Source organism: Primulina tabacum, chromosome 13, assembly GCF_025594145.1.
Source record: "Primulina tabacum isolate GXHZ01 chromosome 13, ASM2559414v2, whole genome shotgun sequence".
Classification (NCBI taxonomy): domain Eukaryota; kingdom Viridiplantae; phylum Streptophyta; class Magnoliopsida; order Lamiales; family Gesneriaceae; genus Primulina; species Primulina tabacum.
This window is the reverse complement of record NC_134562.1, coordinates 37865347-37886999: the sequence shown is the minus strand read 5'-3', so window position 1 is coordinate 37886999 and position 21653 is coordinate 37865347. Positions and strand designations below refer to the sequence as shown.

The window sequence follows — 21653 nt, the reverse complement described above, 5'->3', positions numbered from 1 at the left end:
GAACTGTTATAGGATTGCATGCTCTACTCAGATTTATTTCAGGGAAATTAAGCTAGAGGAACCTTGACCTTTGCATGTCTATAAGTTTAGATCTTGTAGTGGGATTCAACTTAGAACTCCGCTCTTTCAGGGAGAATTTTTATATCTGGTTCCGCTACCAAGGCCTTGATAGATTCAGGGGCCACTCACTCGTTTATTTCGGAGGTCTTTGCAAACTTTCTCAAGATCCAGACCATTGGGCTAGATACAGCCTTTTCAGTAGTGTTGCCGTCAGGCGAGGAGATGGCAGCTACCAATGTTATCCGAGATATAGACCTTGAGCTACACGGTAATCTTGTTTATGCGGATCTGATCGTGCTACCGATGCCGGAATTTGACATCATCCTAGGGATGGACTGGCTATTGAGGAACAGAGTGTTGATAGACTTCCAGCGGAGATCTGTTCTTGTCCGACCGCCTGGAATGGAGCAGTTCTTATTTGAGCCGGACAGGTACTTTTCTTTACCGCGCATTATTCCATATGTTCAGGCTAGGAAGCTCATGCATAGAGGGTGTCGGGCATTTCTAGCAACCTTTTTATCTGTCCCCGAGGAACCCAGCCAGTCAGCCTCAGATGTTCCGATAGTTAGAGATTTCTTAGACGTTTTTCCCGAAGACGTCTCTGGTATGCCACCAGAGAGAGAGGTGGAGTTTTCCATTGAGCTTATGCCAGGTACGGCTCCGATATCCAAAGCGCCGTACCGTCTAGCACCGACAGAGATGGCAGAGCTTAAGAAGCAGATCCAGGAACTTCTCGACAAGGAGTTCATTCGCCCGAGCTTTTCTCCATGGGGCGCGCCAGTCTTATTTGTGAAAAAGAAGGATGGCTCGATGAGGCTTTGTATTGACTACCGGGAGTTGAACAGGGTTACAGTGAAGAATAAATACCCACTGCCGAGGATTGAGGATCTGTTTGACCAGTTGCAGGGAGCTTCGATTTTCTCCAAGATAGATCTGCGTTCCGGTTATCACCAGTTGAGGGTGAGAGATGCTGATGTTTCGAAGACAGCTTTCAGGACTCGTTATGGTCACTACGAGTTCCTTGTGATGCCGTTCGGTCTGACGAATGCACCAGCGATCTTCATGGATCTCATGAATCGCGTATTTCAGCCGTACCTCGACCAGTTTGTGATAGTGTTCATAGATGACATTCTCGTCTACTCCAAGAATCGGGAGGAGCACAGCCGACATCTGACCACAGTGTTGCAGACATTGCAGAAGCACAAATTATTCGCAAAGTTCAGTAAGTGCGAATTCTGGTTAGAGAAGGTGGCGTTCTTGGGCCACATTGTTTCTAGCAGTGGTATTGAGGTAGACCCCGCCAAAGTTGTAGCAGTTAGAGATTGGGTTGTGCCTCAGAATGCATCCGAGATCCGCAGTTTCCTTGGACTAGCAGGATATTACAGAAAATTCATCCAGGGATTCTCCTCTATCGCCGTTCCACTCACAGCACTGACAAAGAAAAATGTGAAGTTTGTGTGGAGCGAGGAGTGTCAGAAGAGCTTTGATACTTTGAAGCAAGCCCTTATTTCAGCACCAGTTTTGGCCATGCCATCAGGGCCCGGCGAGTTTGTCCTTTATACCGATGCTTCGAAGCTTGGTTTAGGTGCAGTTTTGATGCAGCATGGGAGAGTGATAGCGTATGCTTCTCGACAGCTGAAAATCCACAAGAAGAATTACCCTACCCATGATCTGGAGTTAGCGGCCGTAGTTTTTGCTTTGAAGATTTGGAGGCACTATCTGTATGGGGAGAAGTGTCAGATCTTTACCGACCATAAGAGTCTCAAGTATTTCTTTACGCAGAAGGAGCTGAACATGCGTCAGAGGCGTTGGTTGGAGCTTGTGAAAGACTACGATTGTGACATTAGCTACCACCCGGGTAAAGCTAATGTAGTTGCGGATGCTTTGAGCAGGAAAGTCGCAGTGATGGCTCACTTGACGATTCAGAAACCTCTTCAGATCGAGATGCAGAGATTTGATCTTGAGACTTACCCTCGAGGTAGAGTTCCTCGTCTATCTACCTTGACCATCCAGTCCTCTCTTTTTGACCGTATTCGCTGTGGTCAGACCGCAGATGAGCAGTTGGCACAGTGGAAGAAGAGAGACGAAGCCAAGGGCAGTGTTTTGTATTCAGTCAGCGACGGTATTGTGAGATACCGAGATAGGATATGGGTTCCTAGCAGTGATTCTATCCGAGCAGACATCTTATCAGAGACCCATACGTCCCCGTACTCCATTCACCCTGGGAGTACGAAGATGTACAAAGATCTGCAGCTATTGTATTGGTGGCCAGGGATGAAGAAGGACATCAGGAGTTTTGTATCCGAGTGCCTGACTTGCCAGTTAGTGAAGGCCGAGCATCAGAGACCAGCAGGTTTGCTCAAGCCTCTTCCTATTCCCGAGTGGAAGTGGGAGAACATTACCATGGACTTTGTGACCGGATTGCCGAGGTCAGCCAGAGGATCGAATGCTATCTGGGTGATTGTAGATCGTCTTACCAAATCAGCGCACTTCTTGCCTATTAAGACGACTTTCACCATGGTTCAGTATGCAGAGCTGTATATCCGAGAGATAGTCCGACTCCATGGTATTCCAGTTTCTATCGTATCCGACAGAGATCCCAGATTCACTTCCTCGTTTTGGAAGAGTTTGCATTCGACTATGGGTACGAAGTTGCTGTTTAGCACAGCTTTCCATCCGCAGACAGATGGACAGTCGGAGCGAGTTATTCAGATCTTAGAGGATCTTCTCCGTGCTTGCGTCATTGATTTCTCTGGGAGTTGGGAGTCGAACTTACCATTGGTAGAGTTCACCTATAACAACAGTTTCCAGTCGTCTATAGGTATGGCTCCGTATGAAGCGCTGTATGGCCGCAAGTGTAGATCTCATGTTCATTGGGATGAAGTAGGAGAGAGAGCAGAGTTGGGTCCAGAGATTGTTCAGCAGGCAGCAGAGGTAGTAGTCAAGATTCGTGATAGAATGAGGACTGCTCAGAGCCGACAGAAGAGTTATGCCGGTCAGCGGAGGAGAGAGTTAGAGTTTGCAGTGGGCGATCATGTCTTCGTGAAAGTGGCACCTATGAAGGGTGTCATGAGATTTGGCAAGAAAGGGAAGCTCAGTCCGAGATACATTGGACCGTTTGAGATCCTTGACAGAGTTGGGACGCTAGCGTATCGTGTGGCTCTTCCGCCGAATCTGGCCGGAGTACACAATGTCTTTCACGTCTCCATGCTGAGGAAGTATATGGCAAATCCTTCGCATGTGCTGAATTTAGAGCCGTTGCAGCTTACTCCGAACTTATCTTTGAGGAGAGACCCGTGCAGATCCTAGACAGACAGGAGAAGAAACTTCGGAACAAGTTGGTTAAGCGAGTCAAAGTCAAATGGCTCAACCATTCAGAGGAGAAAGCTACGTGGGAGTCTGAGCCGGAGATGAGAAGTCGATACCCTGAGTTATTCGGTGAGTTCTAATTTCGAGGACGAAATTTATTTAAGGGGGGGAGGATTGTAGAACCCGTAAATCAGTAGACGTATAAGCCATGCATAATTCTAGGTTTTCTTAAATTTAATTGACTTCATTGCATGATGCATTTATTTGAAGTTAATTATTTATTATTTCAGTTCAGTAGATTGATTTTTAGCATTTCAGTATTTTCAGTGAGGCCGGACCGGAGTTGGAGTTTTGAGATAGAATTTAAGATTTCGAGAAATATTTCCAGAAGTTAATTTAGCCAGCAACCAAGTTCATTTAAGTTAGAAAGTGAGGTTTGAGGATTTAATTTAATTATTTGAGGTGATTAAGAAATGAACTCATTTAAGTTATTAAATTAAGGGGTTAGCTCACTAAATTATTTAAAGGATTAGTAAGGCTTTCAAGGATTATTAGTTGACTAGATAATCAACATCCCCTTTATTTTATTATGCAATTTTCGGCCACCCTTAGTGCTAGAAGATTCATTTTCCAACTCATCAACTTTGACCAATTCTTTGCATGTAATTAGTAGGATAATTCTAGGATTTTTGGGAGCACAATTTAATTAAATAAATGGACATATCCTAGTCTAGAACAAGAGAAATTTCGGCCACTACCTCCTAGAAGCATCCACCAACTCATTTGATATCAATTCAAAATTTAAAATTCAAAGGAGAGTGGACTTGGTCTTGATTCTTCCTTATATTGTGCACCCTTCTCCTCACCCCTCATAACCATTTCCCCCCCCCCCCCCCCCCCCCCCTTCACACTCATTTTCAGTAGAAAAATCGTGAGGTACCTAGCCAAAAAGAAGAGAGAAAAATCGAGAGCAAGGTAAGGTAGAAAAGAGAAGCGCTCCACCTCCTCCGTGCCGCGTCGTCGTCGTTTCGTTCGTTTTCTTTCGAAACGAAACCAGGCATGTCTAGATTTCTTTCAAACCTCAATCAAGTCATATTATCATTTATTTTTCAGTACATGATCATGTTTATTCAAGTAAAAATCGAGATCTAAGTCAAAACATTTTGAAACCACACATGCAGAATTTTCGATTTCCTTGGCAAGCTTCACGATTTCTTTTGGTTTGTGAGTTTCAGGTATTGGATCGACTCCAGGCTCCCAAGGCGGCTTGTATACATATAGTAGGATGCATTAGGACCATGTTGGTCCATTCAAACCAGCCCCATGCTTGCTGGAAATTCAGAATGACAGCAAGTCCCCATAGGTGCAGAAATGTTGTTCGAAAAATTCAGTTTGTTGTCATGGAGGAAGGATCTGATCTTGGCTGCCCCAAGGGCCTATAGCCATGGTTGGATCACTTCCCTAGAATTTCTAAGACGTGACTAAGTTGCCCTTTTGGTGGCTTGGTCCATGGTTCATCGGTTTTTAATCAAAACGTCACAACAGCCCCTATATCCCTTCGGCTTCTTCATTTGTTCAGCTTTTGGTTCGTTCTTTTGTTGCTTGGTATGGATCTTGGTTGGCCTATGACCCTTAGCCACGGTTCATATCATGCTCCTAGATGTCTAGATCGTGCCATGGTCAATCAAATGGCCACTGGAACGACGCAAGACATCGATCATAGCATAAACACTACACACGCATGCAGGTTGCTCTCGGTTGGACCCTTCGGTTAAGATTTGGTGTGATGCGGATTGTGGCTGGCCTATGGCCCTTAGCCATGGTTCAAATCATTCCTTGGGATGTTGGTAAGAGTCTCTGGTTGGTGGTTCACTTCCCTAATGGCCGATAGCCTCGAAACCAACGCAAGTCTTGTAGTTGCGCAGCTGCTGGAAATTACAGCAAGTTGCTGTGTCAGTTCAGAGGCTCGTTCGAGTTCTTGGTTGGCTTTTAGCCCATGGCCTTGAACTGAACAATGCCTCATTGAGTTAGGAAGGTCATGTTTTTGACCGTTTGTCATTTGGATCATTTTTGAGGTCGTACGAGAATTTACGGTGCAATGTGCCAAATTGACTCTCGAAAGAGCGTTTCGTGTTTTGGCCTCCATTCCACCTAGATTTCGACCCTATCATTTTAGGAACATTATTTTATGATTTTTCAGCGTATTTTAATCATGACTATACGTCGGTTCAGTGTCGGTTCAGGTTGGCTCGGAGTCATGATTAAATGCGAAGTCATTAGGCGTCATAGTCGCATCTTTTGAACGTAAATTGCATAGTTGGTCATGTTTAAGCTATTGCATATTTTTCATGGCACAGTTAGGTTGCAGCGAGCCTGGGAACGATCCAATCCAATCCAGTTGGTAAAATTACGGGACATTTTCATTATGCCAGTTAATTATTTTACGTGCATTAAATAGAAAATGATTATTTTTGAGATTTATGCGATATGGCTTGTGGTTCATTCACTATGTGGGAGTGTTATTTTATACGGTCGCCAGTGACCGATCAGTTCAGTATGGTACCACCCGGTCGCCAGTGACCGGCCAGCTCAGTTCAGTTTCAGCCTCCCCGGTAGCCAGTTACCGATCAGTTCAGCTTAGTGCAGTGGCCACAGGCGTAAAACATAATCTCAACAGAAAATTTTACCAGATATTTCAGTACAGGCTCCAAGGAGCAAATATTTCTACAGTAATTTCCAGTTCAGTTATGCACGTATTATAATTGCTCAGTACAGATTATTTTCAGTATGTCTCAGGACAGGATATGTTAACTCATGCATATTTTAATTCAGATTTTTACTCGTTACCTGTGATATATGCATGCTGAGTCTTTAGGCTCACTAGACTTGATTGTTGTAGGTACTGATGAGGCCAGGGCCGAGGGCGGGGACCAGTGAGCCAGCTTAGGTCAGCAGTAGTGGCACCCGAGGACCTCAGTGCAGCAGTTGTTATGTTATTCCGCAAAAAATTTTTATCAGTTGTTGGATATTTTTAAATCGTTGTTGTTGGCAAAACTTTAATTTTCTTCCGCTGCAATATTTTGAAATATTGAACTTGATTCACCAGTGATTTTATGAATGAGGCCATTTAAGTTCTTTTAAAAAAAAAATTTTTAATTTTCCGCAAATTTTCAAGAAAGGAGTTTTAGGCCCCTCGATATAAATGCAGTGTCCAAATCAGGATGCCCTTGCCGATGCAGTTCACGGCTTGGAGCTGTCAATTAACTAAGTTAGGTAGTTTAAGGAAGGTACTTTTATTTTCGGATTAGGAATAATGAGATCAAGAAGTGGAGTTTCAGTCCCTTTGATAAAATAAATGTTTTTCAATTATGTGTGTGGGGTACGTAGAGCTCACATTCTTTGAGGAGGTTCATTTATCTATGTACAAATAAATGTTCATAAATTATTTGCAAACTTTGCATGTCAGGGAAAAGCTCATCTATGATGTCCAATTCAAACATTGAAATGTACATGGCCCGATGGTGGCCAGTGACTTTAAGGTTGTGTTTGGATACGAGATTTGAAATCTGTTAATTTTAAATGTATTTTTATTATTTAATAACTTAAAAAGAATAATTTCAATTCATGTTCATATTTATTTATATTACAGTTGAAATAATTCATAGATTATTATAATATTCAAATAATTCGAAATCCGTTGTGATTAATTAAATAAATAAGAGATGAATTAATTCGAAATTCATGGATGTCAAGCTATTTAATTCAAATACAATCTAAAAAAAATTGACTTTGAAAGAAATATTTTATTTTAAAAATGTTCTTAAGGAATAAGGAGTGAATTACTCTGGAAATTTCCCTAAACTCACAAATTTAGTATCATATTATGCACTCTAAACATGTTTTTTTTCCTTAAGATATCAATGCATTTACACAAATTGACGAAACCTAAATATAAATGAATTTAAGATCGTCTCTAAATGCGAAATGAAATTAGATTAAATTTTTTTTTGTATTTATTTTCTTGATAACAATCAATATGAAAGCGAATAGAATAACAATATTGCTTCAACTAAATTAGCTTAAAGAATTTTGGATTACATTTTTATTTCTTAAACATAATTAAAATGGATAGTAATAGTACAAGAGATATGTTACATATTAAATTAATTATTAAATAAACTTAAATATGTTGTCAACTATAACACACAATAGACGATATTTCGCATATACCTTTTGGCTCCAAATTTATTTAGCCCGTAAAATAAAATTAAAAATGATTAATCAAATATTAGTAGAAACAAATATATCATGATTTATTTTCCAAAAATTTAGTTTAATTAAAAATAAACTATTTTTTAATCGTAAGTTAAATTTATTTAGTCTTTCGGCAATAACGTTAGATATTTATATTTATTAATTTATTGGATTATATAAATATAAATTTATAAAAATGAATGGAAGTATTTTTATAGATGATGTTAATAGTACAACTCGAATATTTTAAATCGTATGACAATTCAAGTATCACATTTTGATTGTTCTAACAAGTAAGGTTATTTAGAGTGTGCCAAACTTGTGTGTTCGAGGGTTTAATAAACCAAAAGTTTAATTTCGTAATATTTTATTATCAATATTATTATTATTATTATGATGTCGTTATCTTTTAATACACGTTAGGTATACTCTAAAGTAAAAAGAGTAATCTGAAAAATACATTAATCAGGTAAACAATACTTAGCAAATCATGTGCAATAGAATCACATGAAAAAATATTGATTGAAAAAATCAAACTAACTCATATTATTGACCAAATTATATTATTCTCCATCCACCCCTCGAGCACTCCTAAAAGGATATATTATTGTGTTTAGGGGTGCAGTATGATTAAATAAATTTAATATTTTATCATTTCAATTTTTTTTAATTATCACTCGATAAGAACATGGAAGAGTTCTTGTGAGAATACCGCTTTCGAAATGATCGAGAAAACGCGACTTTGGGGAACATGGCTCCACTTTTACAAATACCAGATCGCAGAATTTTAAATCAACGGTCCAAACAATCCAACGAGAATAAATTCCCTACAATTACCGTACAGTTTCTATTATTTCTTCAATTTCGCTTTGCATCATTTCGTGTTCAGTTCTGTTTCTATTTCTCTAATTTTGAGCTTCAAAATGAGCAAGGGACCGGGAATATTCTCAGACATTGGAAAGAAAGCCAAAGGTTATTTTTCGATCTAAATTCAGCATCCCCTTCCTCTGTAGTTTATTTTTAAGATATTTTCAAGTGACTTAATTTTCGTTTTTTTTTTTGTAGATCTGCTGACGAAGGACTACCTTTCTGATCACAAATTCTCTGTATCCACCTGCACTGAATCCGGAGTGGTGCGATTTTTCACTTTTTCTTTCCAAACGCATAAATTTGTGGTGTATGTATGGATACTGTGATATTTTTGTGTGTGGTTTCTATTATTATTCGATTATTCAGGAGAATTCGTGGCGTGATTTGATAATTTTTCCATTTTGTGATTCTGCTTTATTTGTGATTTCTGGAATTTGTGCTCTACGATGGTATATAGATGCCAGAGTTTTGTATGATTGATTCTTGTCGATTGGCTTTTGATACATGCATTTAGTAGTCTAAATTACTCAGCAACTATTGCATTCAGTTTGTTATTTTTTGTTTCTTCGTATGATTGCTAATGAATTTTCTTTATGCTTTCCATCTGTTGCTTTAGTAGTTCATTTGTAGATGTTGGTTTAATGAGCTTCAATAATTCTGTCTTTTGCGGCGAATATGGACACGTTTCCTCCTGATTTCTGTATTATGTTTTTTTCATCATCAACATTATTCTTTCCAAATCTCTTTCTTGCATACACTTCAACCATGATTATGCTCTCTAGTTTATTAAGTGCAAGTTTTTACATGTCAATTGTGGTGATCTGTCATGGGATGTAGAAAAGATGGAAACAACAGGTGCTATTCAGTTTGGAGACAGATCATGAATTTTTATCTGCACATTGTTTTATTTCAAGATGCAAACGAATTAATTTCGATAAATGAATACTCTCTATTAGTACTGGTCTGTCTGGCCTCACAGTTATGTTATCTGTCATTTATTAAATGGTTCCTTGTTTTGAATTTTGTTTTTATTTTAAGTTCATGTTTATTGCCTGCTCCAAGTTTCTCGATAATATCTGTGGTATGATGCCTTCAGTTGGCAATCTATAGCAATCCGCTCGTTTATTTGGGGATTTTTAAAGTGAATAATTTATGCGAGAGTTTAGATAAAAAGGAAGAACATGAAATTGCGGGGAATTGCAGTAAATATACTGTGTGCTAGGTGAAGAGAACTACCATGCCTGTTTATGAAAAATAACCAATCTGGGCGTATTTATAAGCAGAAGATGAACTTAAACAGTAAATTGTGATTAAAAAGCCATTTACTTCACTCTTGGCTATTGCAGAACTTAGTTTATTTCATAATTAAGGTAATTACTGACATTTTGATTGAAAATATCCTTAACCACTGGCAATACAAATGACAACCTTGGACTCTGAGAGGAGGATCTACCCTTTGTTTATTGGGAAACTGTCGTAATTTAGTTAATAAACGTATTTTGTTTCTGGCGCCGTTTATCATTATTGATTTTTATCCTCGTACTGCACTTTTTTTTACTAGTGTTTCCTGAATTTAGGCCCTGACTACATCAACTGTGAATAAAGGAGGCTCCTCCTCTGGCGATGTGGCAGCACAATACAATTACAAAAATATCTTTGCTGATATCAGAGTGGACACGGAATCAAATGTTGGATCCTTAAACCTTCAACTCAGGGAAACATGCTTATCCCATTGTCACTCATCTAAGTAATCCCTCTTCTTTTCACAGATTGCAGCAACTCTGACTTTTTCTGATATCGTCCCCTCATCAAGGACCATCGCCACCCTAAACTATCCCAATTATGAATCCGGAAAGGTATAATACATGCATGATGCATGCATGTATAGTTTCCGAACAATTTTAATCTCATTGACCTTCTTTATTGCGCTCTTATGTTTTGCTTCTGCAGCTGGAAATTCAGTACTTCCACCCTCATGCATCCCTCACTGCAGTTGTTGGTATGAATCAGACCCCTCCAATTGATGTTTCATTGAATCTTGGTACTCCCATGGTTGCTTTGGGCGCTGAGGCTGGTTATGACACCGCTTCTGGTAAATTAATAAAATACACAGCTGGCATCTCTCTGACAAAACTCGATTCTTGTGCTTCAATACTTCTGTAAGTCCAAACATTTTTATACTAGTCATTAAAGATTAAAAAACAGTCACGATTTCTTGTTTTTCTTGTTACCGAGCTCTCATCTTCTTGTAAGATGAAAGATTTGACCCTTATTCATCTATTGATAGGAGCGACAAAGGAGACACCATAAAGGCATCATACGTACACTATATCGATCAATTGAAGAAGAGTGCTGCTGTGGGAGAGATTTCCAGAAAATTCTCAACGAATGAGAATACAATTGCTGTTGGAGGATCCTACGCCATTGACAGCCTGACTCTTATGAAAATGAAATTCAACAATCAAGGCATAGTGGGGACCGTTTTGCAGCACGAGTTCATTCGAAAATCATTGGTGACTGTGTCCAGTGAATTTGACACCAAGTCTTTGGATAAAACTCCAAGATTTGGTTTATCACTGGCTCTGAAGCCTTGAGAACATCTTACCAAAGCACGCTGCTTCTTTTACTTAAAGTTGCGCTTTAAGGAAGCGCAGAATAATCAGTTGCAGAGTTAAACTGTTCACAGATTTACGTCCTTTGTGATTCTTGCCGAGGGTATTTTACATGAATATTCTTCAGAGTTCTTCGGAACACGTAGAACTCATTTTTGAGTTAAAGATTGAGCAAACGTTGTATTTGTCTGTGCCAATTTTTCCATCAACACTATGCATGTATCGGATAGTGCGATTTTCCAGTTTGTTTATTTTTCTCAGGTTTGATCGCTTTGTCCATCTACACCATTTCATTTTTCCTGACCGCTTGGTGCAGTGGCAGAAGGCGTTGTCGTGGCAGAAGGCGTTGTCGTGGCAGAAGGCATTTCATCACAATATTCCGTCAGTCGGTATTTGACTTCAAAGTGGCAATTAGAAGTAGAACAAAAGTAATGGGGCATCCGCCCATACAGGAATGTGGAATATGGGCAGAGCCAGCCATCGCAAATGACATCTTTGTACAACGCCACGAAAATTGAAACATTTTTCCTCTTCACCCGTTTTACAACACCAGCTTCAAATTAACTCGAAAATAAAGAAAAATGCATCAAGATAATATTGAAATTATGTTTTACTAATATATATACAAGGATGGTTCAAGAACAAACGTAGAAAAAGCCATGACTATCATGAGTTGAATATTTTTCCAACTCCAACAAAAAAAGCCATAAGAACCAGAACCCGGAACCTGATAGCACAGGACCTAATGTAGTTCAGGCCAGGTGCGAGTCACATTGGGACTTTTCGATAGGTTGAAGGCTCGTAAATTGAACATCATTTTTGAGACACCACAATTAAGCTTTACCAAATGTTTCAATGGAACCCCCAGTCTATATCAAATTGAACATTGTAAATTATGACTGTAAAAATCATGAAACAAAAAGTAAATCGTGGACTGGTAAGTCTAAAATATAGAATTTCTGACGAACCTTCCATGATTTCAGAGACAATCAAAATACCAAAAAACATACACAAGTCCGCCACAATCATATCCTCTCTGATAAATCCAATAATTAACACAGAATAAAATAGAAAAAACAAACTTAATTGATTCACCAATCAATCGATGGTTTGCATAATATCCTCAGCCGTGAACTTAGTGCCCTTATCCTTATCTGCGGCGGTGCGTCCCTTCGCCTTGCGATCTAAGAGCGACTTACGGTCTTTATCTATGCGGAGCTTGGTAATAACAACCTTCGACGGGTGAATGCCGACGTTGACGGTGGATCCGTTTACCTTCTCGCGGGTGATCCGCTCCACGTGGATGACCCATTTCTTACGGTAGACCTGGACTACTTTTCCCTCGCGACCCTTGTAGGTTCCACGTACAACCTGAACTTCGTCATCCTTTCGGACGGGCATGGACCGGACGCTGTGCTTGGTTCTGAGGTCACCAGAGAGCGGTGCGCTCATGATAACACGGCGAACGCTGGACGGCGCCGAGAAGTGAGCCTTTCGGCTCTTGCGCCGCGATGAGGACACTCGGGGATTGAATTTCATCGTTAGGCGCTGGCGCTCCCTCTCTGGCTCTGCTCTTTGTGCAGCGGCTGATGAAGGTCGAACGAAAAGAGGTGGGGTTTTCTGTTTATATACTATAATTTTTGAGTGGGCTCAATTGTGCTTCTAGGGCTTTTTGTTTGGGCTTGAAGGTTTGATCTAGTTTGTTTTTGAATTTATGTTGTGTGTGTAAATATTTATTTTAAAAAGTATACAAACAAATATGATAATCCAAATATATATATATATATATATATATATATATATATAAACTATATTATTAAATGTATGACCCTTAGAGTAATTATCTTATAGGAAACAAAATATTTAATTCTATAATTACCAATTTACCATTCATACCCTACTAAAAAAATCCCAAATTATTTCTTATTTTACATAGAAAAAAATCTAAACAAAACTTTATTTTTAAATCGAACGACTCTTCTAAATTGAAAATAATTTCATATTAATTGTTTAGTATTATTTGATCAAATTAAAAATAATAATAATGCATGCAACGTGTGTGCATCTTTTAATAATATATATAAATAGATGGAGTTGTCATATATAGCATGCTTTTTCAAAAATTTCATACTAAAAATAATGTTTCAATTTTAAATATTTATTCAAACACTAATATTTATTAATTTTAATAATTAATTATATAAAATAACACATAATACATCGGAAACGACACTTGTCTTGTTGTTTCGAAAACATAAGTACTATTATTTAAATTTCACTAATTAAAATTTTCAACAAATCTTCTCAATGGGTGAAAACAGATTATCCACTTATAATCTTTTATGCTACATAGTTAATCGAAAATAAATTTCCATAATTGGATAAATTTTTTCGTTTGGGACTATGTTGATATTAGTTTGATGTCCAATTAATTATAATATTATTAAGTTTGACTAAATTTTATTTTTTAGGTGTCCTTCAAATTTAATTGGATCTAGACGACTCTACCTCTTAGGCATTACCTTACTCCCGTTCTTATTGTCTTAAGTTGTTTTCATATCATGATGTCAGGTTGTAGGTTTGTTTTTATGTTTGAAATTAATTTAGGTTGCATAGAAGTCGTCGAGTCGATGAATTTTTAAATGTATTTAAATGTATTTTTGTGTTTAAAAAATAATATTATAAATTTCAAATTCACTTCTTAAATTTTTATATAATATTTCATATTGATTAAGATGAATTTCAAGTTTATATAGTGACAAAGTCATTTGAAATACATTCTATTTTATATTGTTACCGGCCATGTTCATTTTATTCAAATTAAAATAGAAGAAAACAATTAATAATGTACAACTCAAAGACATTGAACCTATTTTTAGAAGATGCGCATGCTGCTTTAACATCTATATAATATATTCATGGTAAAATTATCATTATCTATAAAATATGTATATATATGTATTTATTAAGAAAAGTCCAATAAAAGATTGGCACATGTCTTAAATGCAATGCTCGCGACTTCTCATTTACGCTGCATTATAGATATGCCTCATCCGTTGGAGAAAACGACTAGTCGAAAATTTTCGACGAAATTGTATTTATTTATTTTTTAAAATAAAAAATAACACTTTCTTCTAAGAAAATGAATGACTCGAAATAAAGTCGAGGAAAGTATTTATATGCCCTTAAATTTGGATGCGTGATTGCTACTGTTGCACAAGTAATTGTCATAATTCACCGGCCACTTGTGTTTTCGACATTTAATGTCAAAGTCACTCTTTTATTTAAATTTATTATCTTTACAATATTAATATAAATATTTTTAATATCTGGTACGATACGATGTAAAATTCTATATTTGAAATTTGATGCCGTGGTTAATGATAAAAAATGAGAAATATTTATATTTGAAAAAAAAGAAACAGAGAACCGAGAGTAAACTAACAAGTATATTAGTTTTTGAATGATGTATGCCAAAAATATACGTGCTTTTAAATTAAAATTAACTGAAAAATAAAAGCTTAAACTTATTTATTTTATGCATCATATCACAACACACACACACAGATAAATGATTTAAAAAGTAAATTCAAAACTATTCTATCAATAAATTTATCCTCATGTATAACTAGAGAAAAATCTTCCAAAATGGATGGCCTCTTGTGAAAAATCATACTCTTTCCCCCCTTTTCACCATTATATTATATATAAGTATATATGTGTGTGTGTGTATCTATATATATATATATATATTTTAGCAAAACAGTGAATGGCGTTCGAGTCCTTGCATATAATATATACATATATACATACTATTACGTTACTATATTTAACTCTCCCCCTACAAATATATGTGTATACACTAATACACAAAATGCAGCATTTATGATTCTTACCATTCATTGCACCAACCCAATCTCCCTAATCTAAGCCAAACAAGGTGTTCAACATCTTCTTCACCCTCTCTCATAAACCCTTCAACCAAACGTTTTTGAGGACAAATAAAAAATCCCTATATTTTATGAAAGTATTCTTCAACGGTAACAATGGAAGCGGGGTTGAAAGGTTGGAATGAACTGGGAATTGTGGGAACTATATATGAAGAAGAAGATGAAGATGACGATGCAGCTTCTACTGTTCCATCCCAGAAATCAACCCCTTCGCCTCTTCTACATGTTTCTACCCAGAAACCCTGCAGGTGATAAACAAATTCAAAACAACGAAAATAAATCATCTCCCACTTCTTGATCCTCAATTTTCAATGATTTTCTTTTTAATTTTTTGGGTTTTGGCTCAGTTCATTTGGAAGGGTGAATCAGCATCCGGATGTAGTTATACATGTCCAGGATTCCTGTTTCCGCCTCCACAAGGTTTGTTTTTGGTCGCTTATTTTCCCCCACTTCAATTTACTATTTTTCTATATTCAGTCTCTCAATTCATTTTCCGTCTATATATTACATGTTTCTCGATAAAAGCATATATGATGTTTTGTAAGAGACACGAAGCTGGAAATTACTAGGTTTAAAGTGTTTGTGAATACAATAAATTTTGCAGGAAATGCTTCCACCGGAATATTCTCCATATTTTTGAGTAAATATATTTAATTTTTCAAAGAAAAAGTGGGTAGGTTATGCACAGATTTGGCTAGATTAAAATAATTTAACATGAAACTACTAATGTTCGATTATTTTAATATATAGGTAAATCTGTGTTTTATTTTTTTAAAACAAGAGACTTTATTACATATCCACCAATTAACAATGTTTCGATTTGATTTTTTGAAGTTGTGTTTAGATGGATTTATTTGAATTTGGGATGAAAAGTTATATACTATAGGATGATGATCAATAAATAAGCTAAAACCAATAGAAATTTTTTTATTTAAAATTTGAAATTCAAAAACTTTTGAACAACTGCGATGAATTTATATGTCATCATCTGACATGATTTAGGCAAAAACTTATGTGAGACGGTCTCACGTGTCGTATTTTGGGAGACAAATATCTTATTTAGGTTATCCATGAAAAAATTACTTTTTATACTAAGAGTATTACTTTTTATTGTGAATATCCGTATGATTGACCTTTCTCACAGATAAAGATTCGTGAGACTCTCTCGTAAGAGCCTAATCAAATTGTTTAGTTAGATTAAATTTATGTAAAATTAGATATTAATTAATTTAAGATAAAATAGATTAACCTTGTATAAATCAATAAAGAACCCCTTGTGAATTGAAATAAAATAATGTGCCATGAATTGTGTTTTTCAAAGAAAATGCGGCATTTAACTCTTATTTCCTCGATGGCAGCAAGTCTTGATACTGAGGAGTGGCTACTTGAAACGGCAGCTCACCAAATTGACGGAAATAACCCTCAACCCGCCGTTGAACATAACGTCCGCAACCTTCGCCTTGATAACAGACTTCTGCAACGGATCTTACATTTCCATAACGCCGTTCAACGTCGCCGCACTCCGTATTGCCGCGGAGTTGCTGGAGATGACGGAGGTTTGTGGCCCGAGGGACGAGAATTTGCAGCAGAAAACGGAAGCCTATTTCTGCCGTGCTGTTGCCGTTAACAAGGGGTACGCATCCATTGTGTTGCGGTCATGCTTTCCGCTGCTTCCGGAGGCGGAGATGACGGCGGCTCTTGTCAGCAGATGCATCGAGGCGTTGAGTTTGATCGGTGAAGGGGAATGTTTGGACGACGTCATGAGCTTGCGTGTTGAGGATTTGCAGTTGATTTTGGAGTCCATGAGTCAACGCTTGACTGAGAGTCACGATCTTCTTTACACAATCATTGACCTTTATATGAAGGTACAATTAAGATAAATTCATGATTAGAAATAATTTTGATTCTAATTCAAACAGAGGGAACCATCTTTGGAACAAATTTCATTATTGTATGTCAAGTCCGATCCTTCTGTGAATTACGCAGGAGAAGGATAGAACTGTATCGGAGGACCAGAAAACCCGAATGTGCAACTACATAGACTGCAGCATCTTATCCCACCGAATCCTCATGCACGCAGTCCAGAATCCCAGAATGCCGCTCAGATTCGTCGTCCAGGCCATGTTCGTCGAGCAGCTGAACACTCGGCGCTCCATCTTGTCCAACCAATCCGACAAAAATCACCAACCGAAAGACCCAGTCACACTCGGTGCCATACTTAAGCGCGATGCGGCACTCCGCCAAGCGACTCAGCTCAAGAACGTAGTAACCACGACAAATTCGAGAATCCAGTCGTTGGAGAAAGAGCTGAGTGGCATGAGGAAACTGTTGAGTGAAGTGGAGAATACTAATATTATTAATTCGGGTCGGTCTGCAAGCTTTCGTTTCAGCTCGGAGGGAAACAAGGTGGATAGGGGACAGATTGGCTCCATTTCTGCTTCAAGTGTCCTAAATATCGGGAATAGAATCGGGGCAGAAGGCTCTTCTTCATCAGAGGAGTCGTTTGAGGGGGCTCGAAGTGTTGAAAAGAATCTGGGTCGGAGATTAATGCATGGATTGAAGAGTGCGTTTCGGTTACAAAGTTTGGTTTCAAAGAAGAAGCGTGACACTAAAGGATCTCCAAATGTTGAAAATTCAGGTAAGGGAGATGATGGAAATGACGAAATTATTATCATAAGAAAGGATCAAGCTTTTCACAGGCGTTCTCGTTCCAATTCTTCGATGTAAGAATCTGTCAAATTTAGACCAAGCCGTTTGAATCCAGTGTGCATAAACCTTAAACGGTATTTGTTTATTTGAGTTGAATGAACGGTTTGATTTGTCCCAATGACGTTTAATTAGTTCAAGTAAATGCATGAGTGCATCTCTGCAATGCTCAAGCAGCAAATTGCGAAGGAGTGTCGCTTTCTCCACTAAATTCTTGAACAGGAGATGCTGTCAGATATGTCTGTCAGTCTGTCAGTTTCGTCGTTCGTTCTTGAATCATGCTATTATTATCGAAAATGATACGTGTGACTCACTAATCATGATCATGTGATTGATTACACAATTAACAATCATGTCTACGGCCCTTTCATTCTATGCAAATCATTGGACATACTTCGTCCACGTGGAGCGTCGGCGCTTTGTAAGCGCGGATTAAAGTATTTTTGCAAATTATTATTTTTTAAAATTATTTTTGAAATAATTTTTTATTTTTAAATTAATAATAAAAAAAACCTTTTTTCAGGCCTATCCCACAAATTTTTTTACCTTTTTTTAATGGCTCATTTCACTAAATCGAGAGGCTTAGTCTCATGATATATAAAATTATATACAATATAACACAAATTTGGAGATATTTTTTTAATAAATATCATCCATCAACAGGTCCTTATTCAGAGTGCTTATTTGAGTTTAGAACGAGAGAATATCAAAGAAATTCGACATTAATTCCACTTCAATCAATAGTGAGATCACGAACCATAACAGCGATAGCAAAGGAGCTCCGAGCATGGATGACAGTAGAACAGCAGTCTTGCTATCTACCTATATTTCCCATGCCTCGCTCCAAACCATCCACCAGCATGATTACCAACCCCGCCGTGGAAAAGACTCTACATCTTAATCTACCAACTAAGCCACGATTTTCGAATGCTCAGAACGGGGAAAGAGCGAAAGGAAAAGAATATGGACCTGAGCTATTCAACACTCAACATCTGCAATTAGGATGGAGGTGAATGTGATGAATCATCAGGAGAAGCATCAGTTGCATATAACGTGGAAAAAGCTTATATCCCATGACTCTCTTCACCTTTATTCAGCTTTATCCTAAATGAGAAACTCATCACAAATGGTCTCTCATTTACATTATGTATAACTTTAATAGTTGCATGATGCATCAACTCGACAATCATGAAAGCGTGTGTTGTTTTAATGAATTACAACAATACTTAAACCAAACTTTACCCTGGGATAAGCTTCAACATTCTTTTCTCATTCCAAAACCTGGTTAGGAAAAATCTTGAACATGGACTAGGTACTGCAACTATTAAAGTACATTATCTCCCATTTTGGGGGTTCACTCTCATATCCCTGGCTACTGAAGGAAGCCATCTTTCTCCTCTAATCCTTTTCAGCTCTGCCACCCGTTCTTCCTCTCTCTCTACGGCTGCCTTAGCTGCTGCTTCTCTAGCTTCAAATTTAGCCAACGACTTCTGGCATGCAACCCTTGATGCGATAACAATATCAGCCCCATCGACAACAACCGATTGAAGTTGTTTCTTGAACTACGAAAAATTATGAAAAAACATAGTCCAAATAAAATAAAAAAATTTCACCTGGAGTTGGACTGTTAATCATTGTAAAGCATCAATTAATTGTTTTCACCACCTCCCAAAAGTTTGAGCTTTCGGGAAAAAATGATTCCAAACAAATATACAAACTCTAGGATGTAAAAGTTCGTGACTCCTAGTGCACAATCCCCTTCATATTTGATTAAGATGGTATTAAGGATAATTTAATGGGCCTTTGTTACCCAATACTAAACCACATGAACTTGTATACATTGGATAATTATCATGGACATAAATTTTTTCTGTTCCAGATCTACACGTGAGGAGGCATGTTAAAATAAAAACCTTTTGTTGTCAACATTTCTATTGAGCTCAAACTTTTGGGGGAAGTGACTTCTTAAAATTGTAGCCAAAACCAGAGAAATGCTCACCTTCTTTGATTTTTCACTGAGCTCTTCTCCGGGGAGAATTTTTGGTTTTTTTTTGGGTCCATGAAGCTCATCTGGTCACATAAAAAACTTCCAACATCAAACAAGAATCAACAATGACAAAAACAATTTACAATTCTGAAGAGAAAATGCTCACGGAGTGCACTTCAAAGATTACTTGGTAAGCATCTCTAGGCAGACAAATTCAAGGTACTTTAATGTAACACGCACATAAATCGATGGAAAAATTTATCATCAGATGACTCCTTACCTATGTGATCAAAAACTATCCCAGGAGGAGCGTGTTTAAAAAGTCGAACTCCACCATCATTCGGAGTGGAAGTTTTGTCCAGAGTATTATGATTTGTATATGGCACCACTTCCAGAGTCTTATCTAATATCTCATCCAGTAACTTTCGCGCCTGTAGCAAAGATAGACAAAGAGAGGCCAACGGCATAATTATATAAAGAGAATTATGCAATTTAGCACGCCCTAACGATGCATTTGTAAGGGTTCCATGGTATAATTATATAGATGACTACAATATTCAAACACTACCAAATGTACTATTTTTAACTAAATTATGCACGAAGATCTTGCCCATACTACTATAGCTTTCCAGTCGCAAACACTGAAGGAAATTAACGGTTAATGTCCATCCTAACAGAACCAAAACAGAAATCAAACACTTGAACGGCATCCTCTTTAAAATTAGGCAATGATTTAAAAAACTCATAAAAATGCTATTTTTGGCATTTCTTGCTCACTGTAGCGTCAAATTAAGAGGTGAACGTAACTCAGCTTAGTGATACTCCTGACATTGTAGCGCAACTGGGGTGCGTGCTATATCGAACTTCAATTTTTCCTTTTATCTTCCGCAAAGTAATATTTGATGCATCGGTGTGATCAAAGTGATACCTTTATTTGGTAGTGTTTGATCTTTTGGGGTTTGCGAATTCCTTGTTCTTCGTCTTCATAAGTCTCTAGGCGGTCGAAGGATGTAAGAACACTGCGGGATTTTGGTTTGCTAAAGGTGGCGACGGCAGCTACAGAATCTATGGCGGCCCTCCACTCGGCGTCTCCGTCTTCCTCTCCACTGCTGCTGCTTCTCCGACTGTTGCCCATCCTGCGGTTTAGTCCCTTTGCTCCTCTTTCAATTATTCAGCGGCGCAGCCTCAGCAATTCGACAAATAGCGAATTTGTTTTAATACTTATATCGCACTAAAATTTACGTTTATAATTTATTTTTTGTATAAATAAATAAATGTATTATTATTAATTTTCTTTTAATAAGAGTGTATTCCTATTAATTAAAAATACAAAATGGGTATATGAAGTAGAAATTGTTGTTTATCACCTTATATGGGATCTTTTAGGTAAAGAAAAAAACAAATTCCCGAGTGTTTAGATTTAAAATAGATAATATCATAAATTGTAGAGACATACATGTCTTCTATTATACAAGTGATATCAATATCGTGGTCTAATTCGAGTTATGTACGTGAAATCCTACTATGTTTTAATGAAAGATGTGGAATTTCCCATAAAAATCTTTGAGAAACTCTCAAGGTAAACGATGCATACATGACTTCCATTGCCCAACCATCGTATATCCATCTACAATGCGAAATACAATTTGGATATTTATTTTGTTACTTGTGATTAGCTAAAGATTTGATCCAACCCAAATCTGTTTCTTCTTCCTTTCTCTTTGCCATCCGCAGCCGTATTGCAGTCCCCTTCGGCGGCCGCTGGTGGATCATCGTCCGCCACTAATACCGCTAAAGAGAAAACAACATTCGATGCGAAATTGGAGAAATTCGACCCTGCGACAAAGCTTAAGGTGATTTAGGAGATAAGAGGGTTGTTTACTGATTTGGGTCTTCAAGAGGCTA

At 37.5% G+C, this 21653-nt stretch overlaps 4 protein-coding genes across 4 annotated transcripts; 2 read left to right on the top strand and 2 right to left on the bottom strand.

The window, feature by feature from the left end:
- The first annotated feature begins 8405 nt into the window (after positions 1 to 8405).
- On the top strand, positions 8406 to 11302 carry LOC142522407 (mitochondrial outer membrane protein porin 2-like). Its single transcript, XM_075625780.1, has 6 exons — positions 8406 to 8595; positions 8689 to 8756; positions 10071 to 10181; positions 10263 to 10349; positions 10444 to 10652; positions 10781 to 11302. The coding sequence occupies exons 1-6, from the start codon at positions 8547 to 8549 to the stop codon at positions 11085 to 11087; spliced, it is 831 nt and encodes a 276-aa protein (XP_075481895.1). The 5' UTR covers positions 8406 to 8546; the 3' UTR covers positions 11088 to 11302.
- A 673-nt stretch (positions 11303 to 11975) lies between these two features.
- On the bottom strand, positions 11976 to 12720 carry LOC142522408 (large ribosomal subunit protein uL24z-like). Its single transcript, XM_075625781.1, has one exon. It carries the CDS (start codon positions 12642 to 12644, stop codon positions 12204 to 12206), a length of 441 nt encoding a protein of 146 aa, XP_075481896.1. The 5' UTR covers positions 12645 to 12720; the 3' UTR covers positions 11976 to 12203.
- Positions 12721 to 14980: 2260 nt separating this feature from the next.
- Positions 14981 to 17882, top strand: LOC142523097 (BTB/POZ domain-containing protein At3g49900). Its single transcript, XM_075626744.1, has 4 exons — positions 14981 to 15303; positions 15403 to 15475; positions 16414 to 16920; positions 17042 to 17882. Exons 1-4 carry the CDS (start codon positions 15152 to 15154, stop codon positions 17780 to 17782), a joined length of 1473 nt encoding a protein of 490 aa, XP_075482859.1. The 5' UTR covers positions 14981 to 15151; the 3' UTR covers positions 17783 to 17882.
- Positions 17883 to 18782: 900 nt separating this feature from the next.
- LOC142523223 (uncharacterized) lies at positions 18783 to 20966 on the bottom strand. Its single transcript, XM_075626905.1, has 4 exons — positions 20677 to 20966; positions 20029 to 20179; positions 19761 to 19831; positions 18783 to 19323 (listed from the first exon to the last, which is right to left on the bottom strand). The coding sequence occupies exons 1-4, from the start codon at positions 20881 to 20883 to the stop codon at positions 19096 to 19098; spliced, it is 657 nt and encodes a 218-aa protein (XP_075483020.1). The 5' UTR covers positions 20884 to 20966; the 3' UTR covers positions 18783 to 19095.
- Positions 20967 to 21653: the final 687 nt, after the last annotated feature.

Excerpts from the sequence above, each read along its gene's own strand:
- LOC142523097 (XM_075626744.1), top strand. The coding sequence starts at position 15,152 with ATGGAAGCGGGGTTGAAAGGTTGGAATGAACTGGGAATTGTGGGAACT. Across the intron at positions 15,304-15,402 it reads TCTACCCAGAAACCCTGCAG|TTCATTTGGAAGGGTGAATC; the intron begins GTGATAAACAAA and ends GTTTTGGCTCAG. Across the intron at positions 16,921-17,041 it reads TCATTGACCTTTATATGAAG|GAGAAGGATAGAACTGTATC; the intron begins GTACAATTAAGA and ends TGAATTACGCAG.
- LOC142522408 (XM_075625781.1), bottom strand. The coding sequence starts at position 12,644 with ATGAAATTCAATCCCCGAGTGTCCTCATCGCGGCGCAAGAGCCGAAAG.
- LOC142522407 (XM_075625780.1), top strand. The coding sequence starts at position 8,547 with ATGAGCAAGGGACCGGGAATATTCTCAGACATTGGAAAGAAAGCCAAA. Across the intron at positions 8,596-8,688 it reads CATTGGAAAGAAAGCCAAAG|ATCTGCTGACGAAGGACTAC; the intron begins GTTATTTTTCGA and ends TTTTTTTTGTAG. Across the intron at positions 10,182-10,262 it reads GAGTGGACACGGAATCAAAT|ATTGCAGCAACTCTGACTTT; the intron begins GTTGGATCCTTA and ends TTCTTTTCACAG.
- LOC142523223 (XM_075626905.1), bottom strand. The coding sequence starts at position 20,883 with ATGGGCAACAGTCGGAGAAGCAGCAGCAGTGGAGAGGAAGACGGAGAC. Across the intron at positions 20,180-20,676 it reads TCAAACACTACCAAATAAAG|GCGCGAAAGTTACTGGATGA; the intron begins GTATCACTTTGA and ends TCTTTGCTACAG. Across the intron at positions 19,832-20,028 it reads GATAGTTTTTGATCACATAG|ATGAGCTTCATGGACCCAAA; the intron begins GTAAGGAGTCAT and ends TTATGTGACCAG.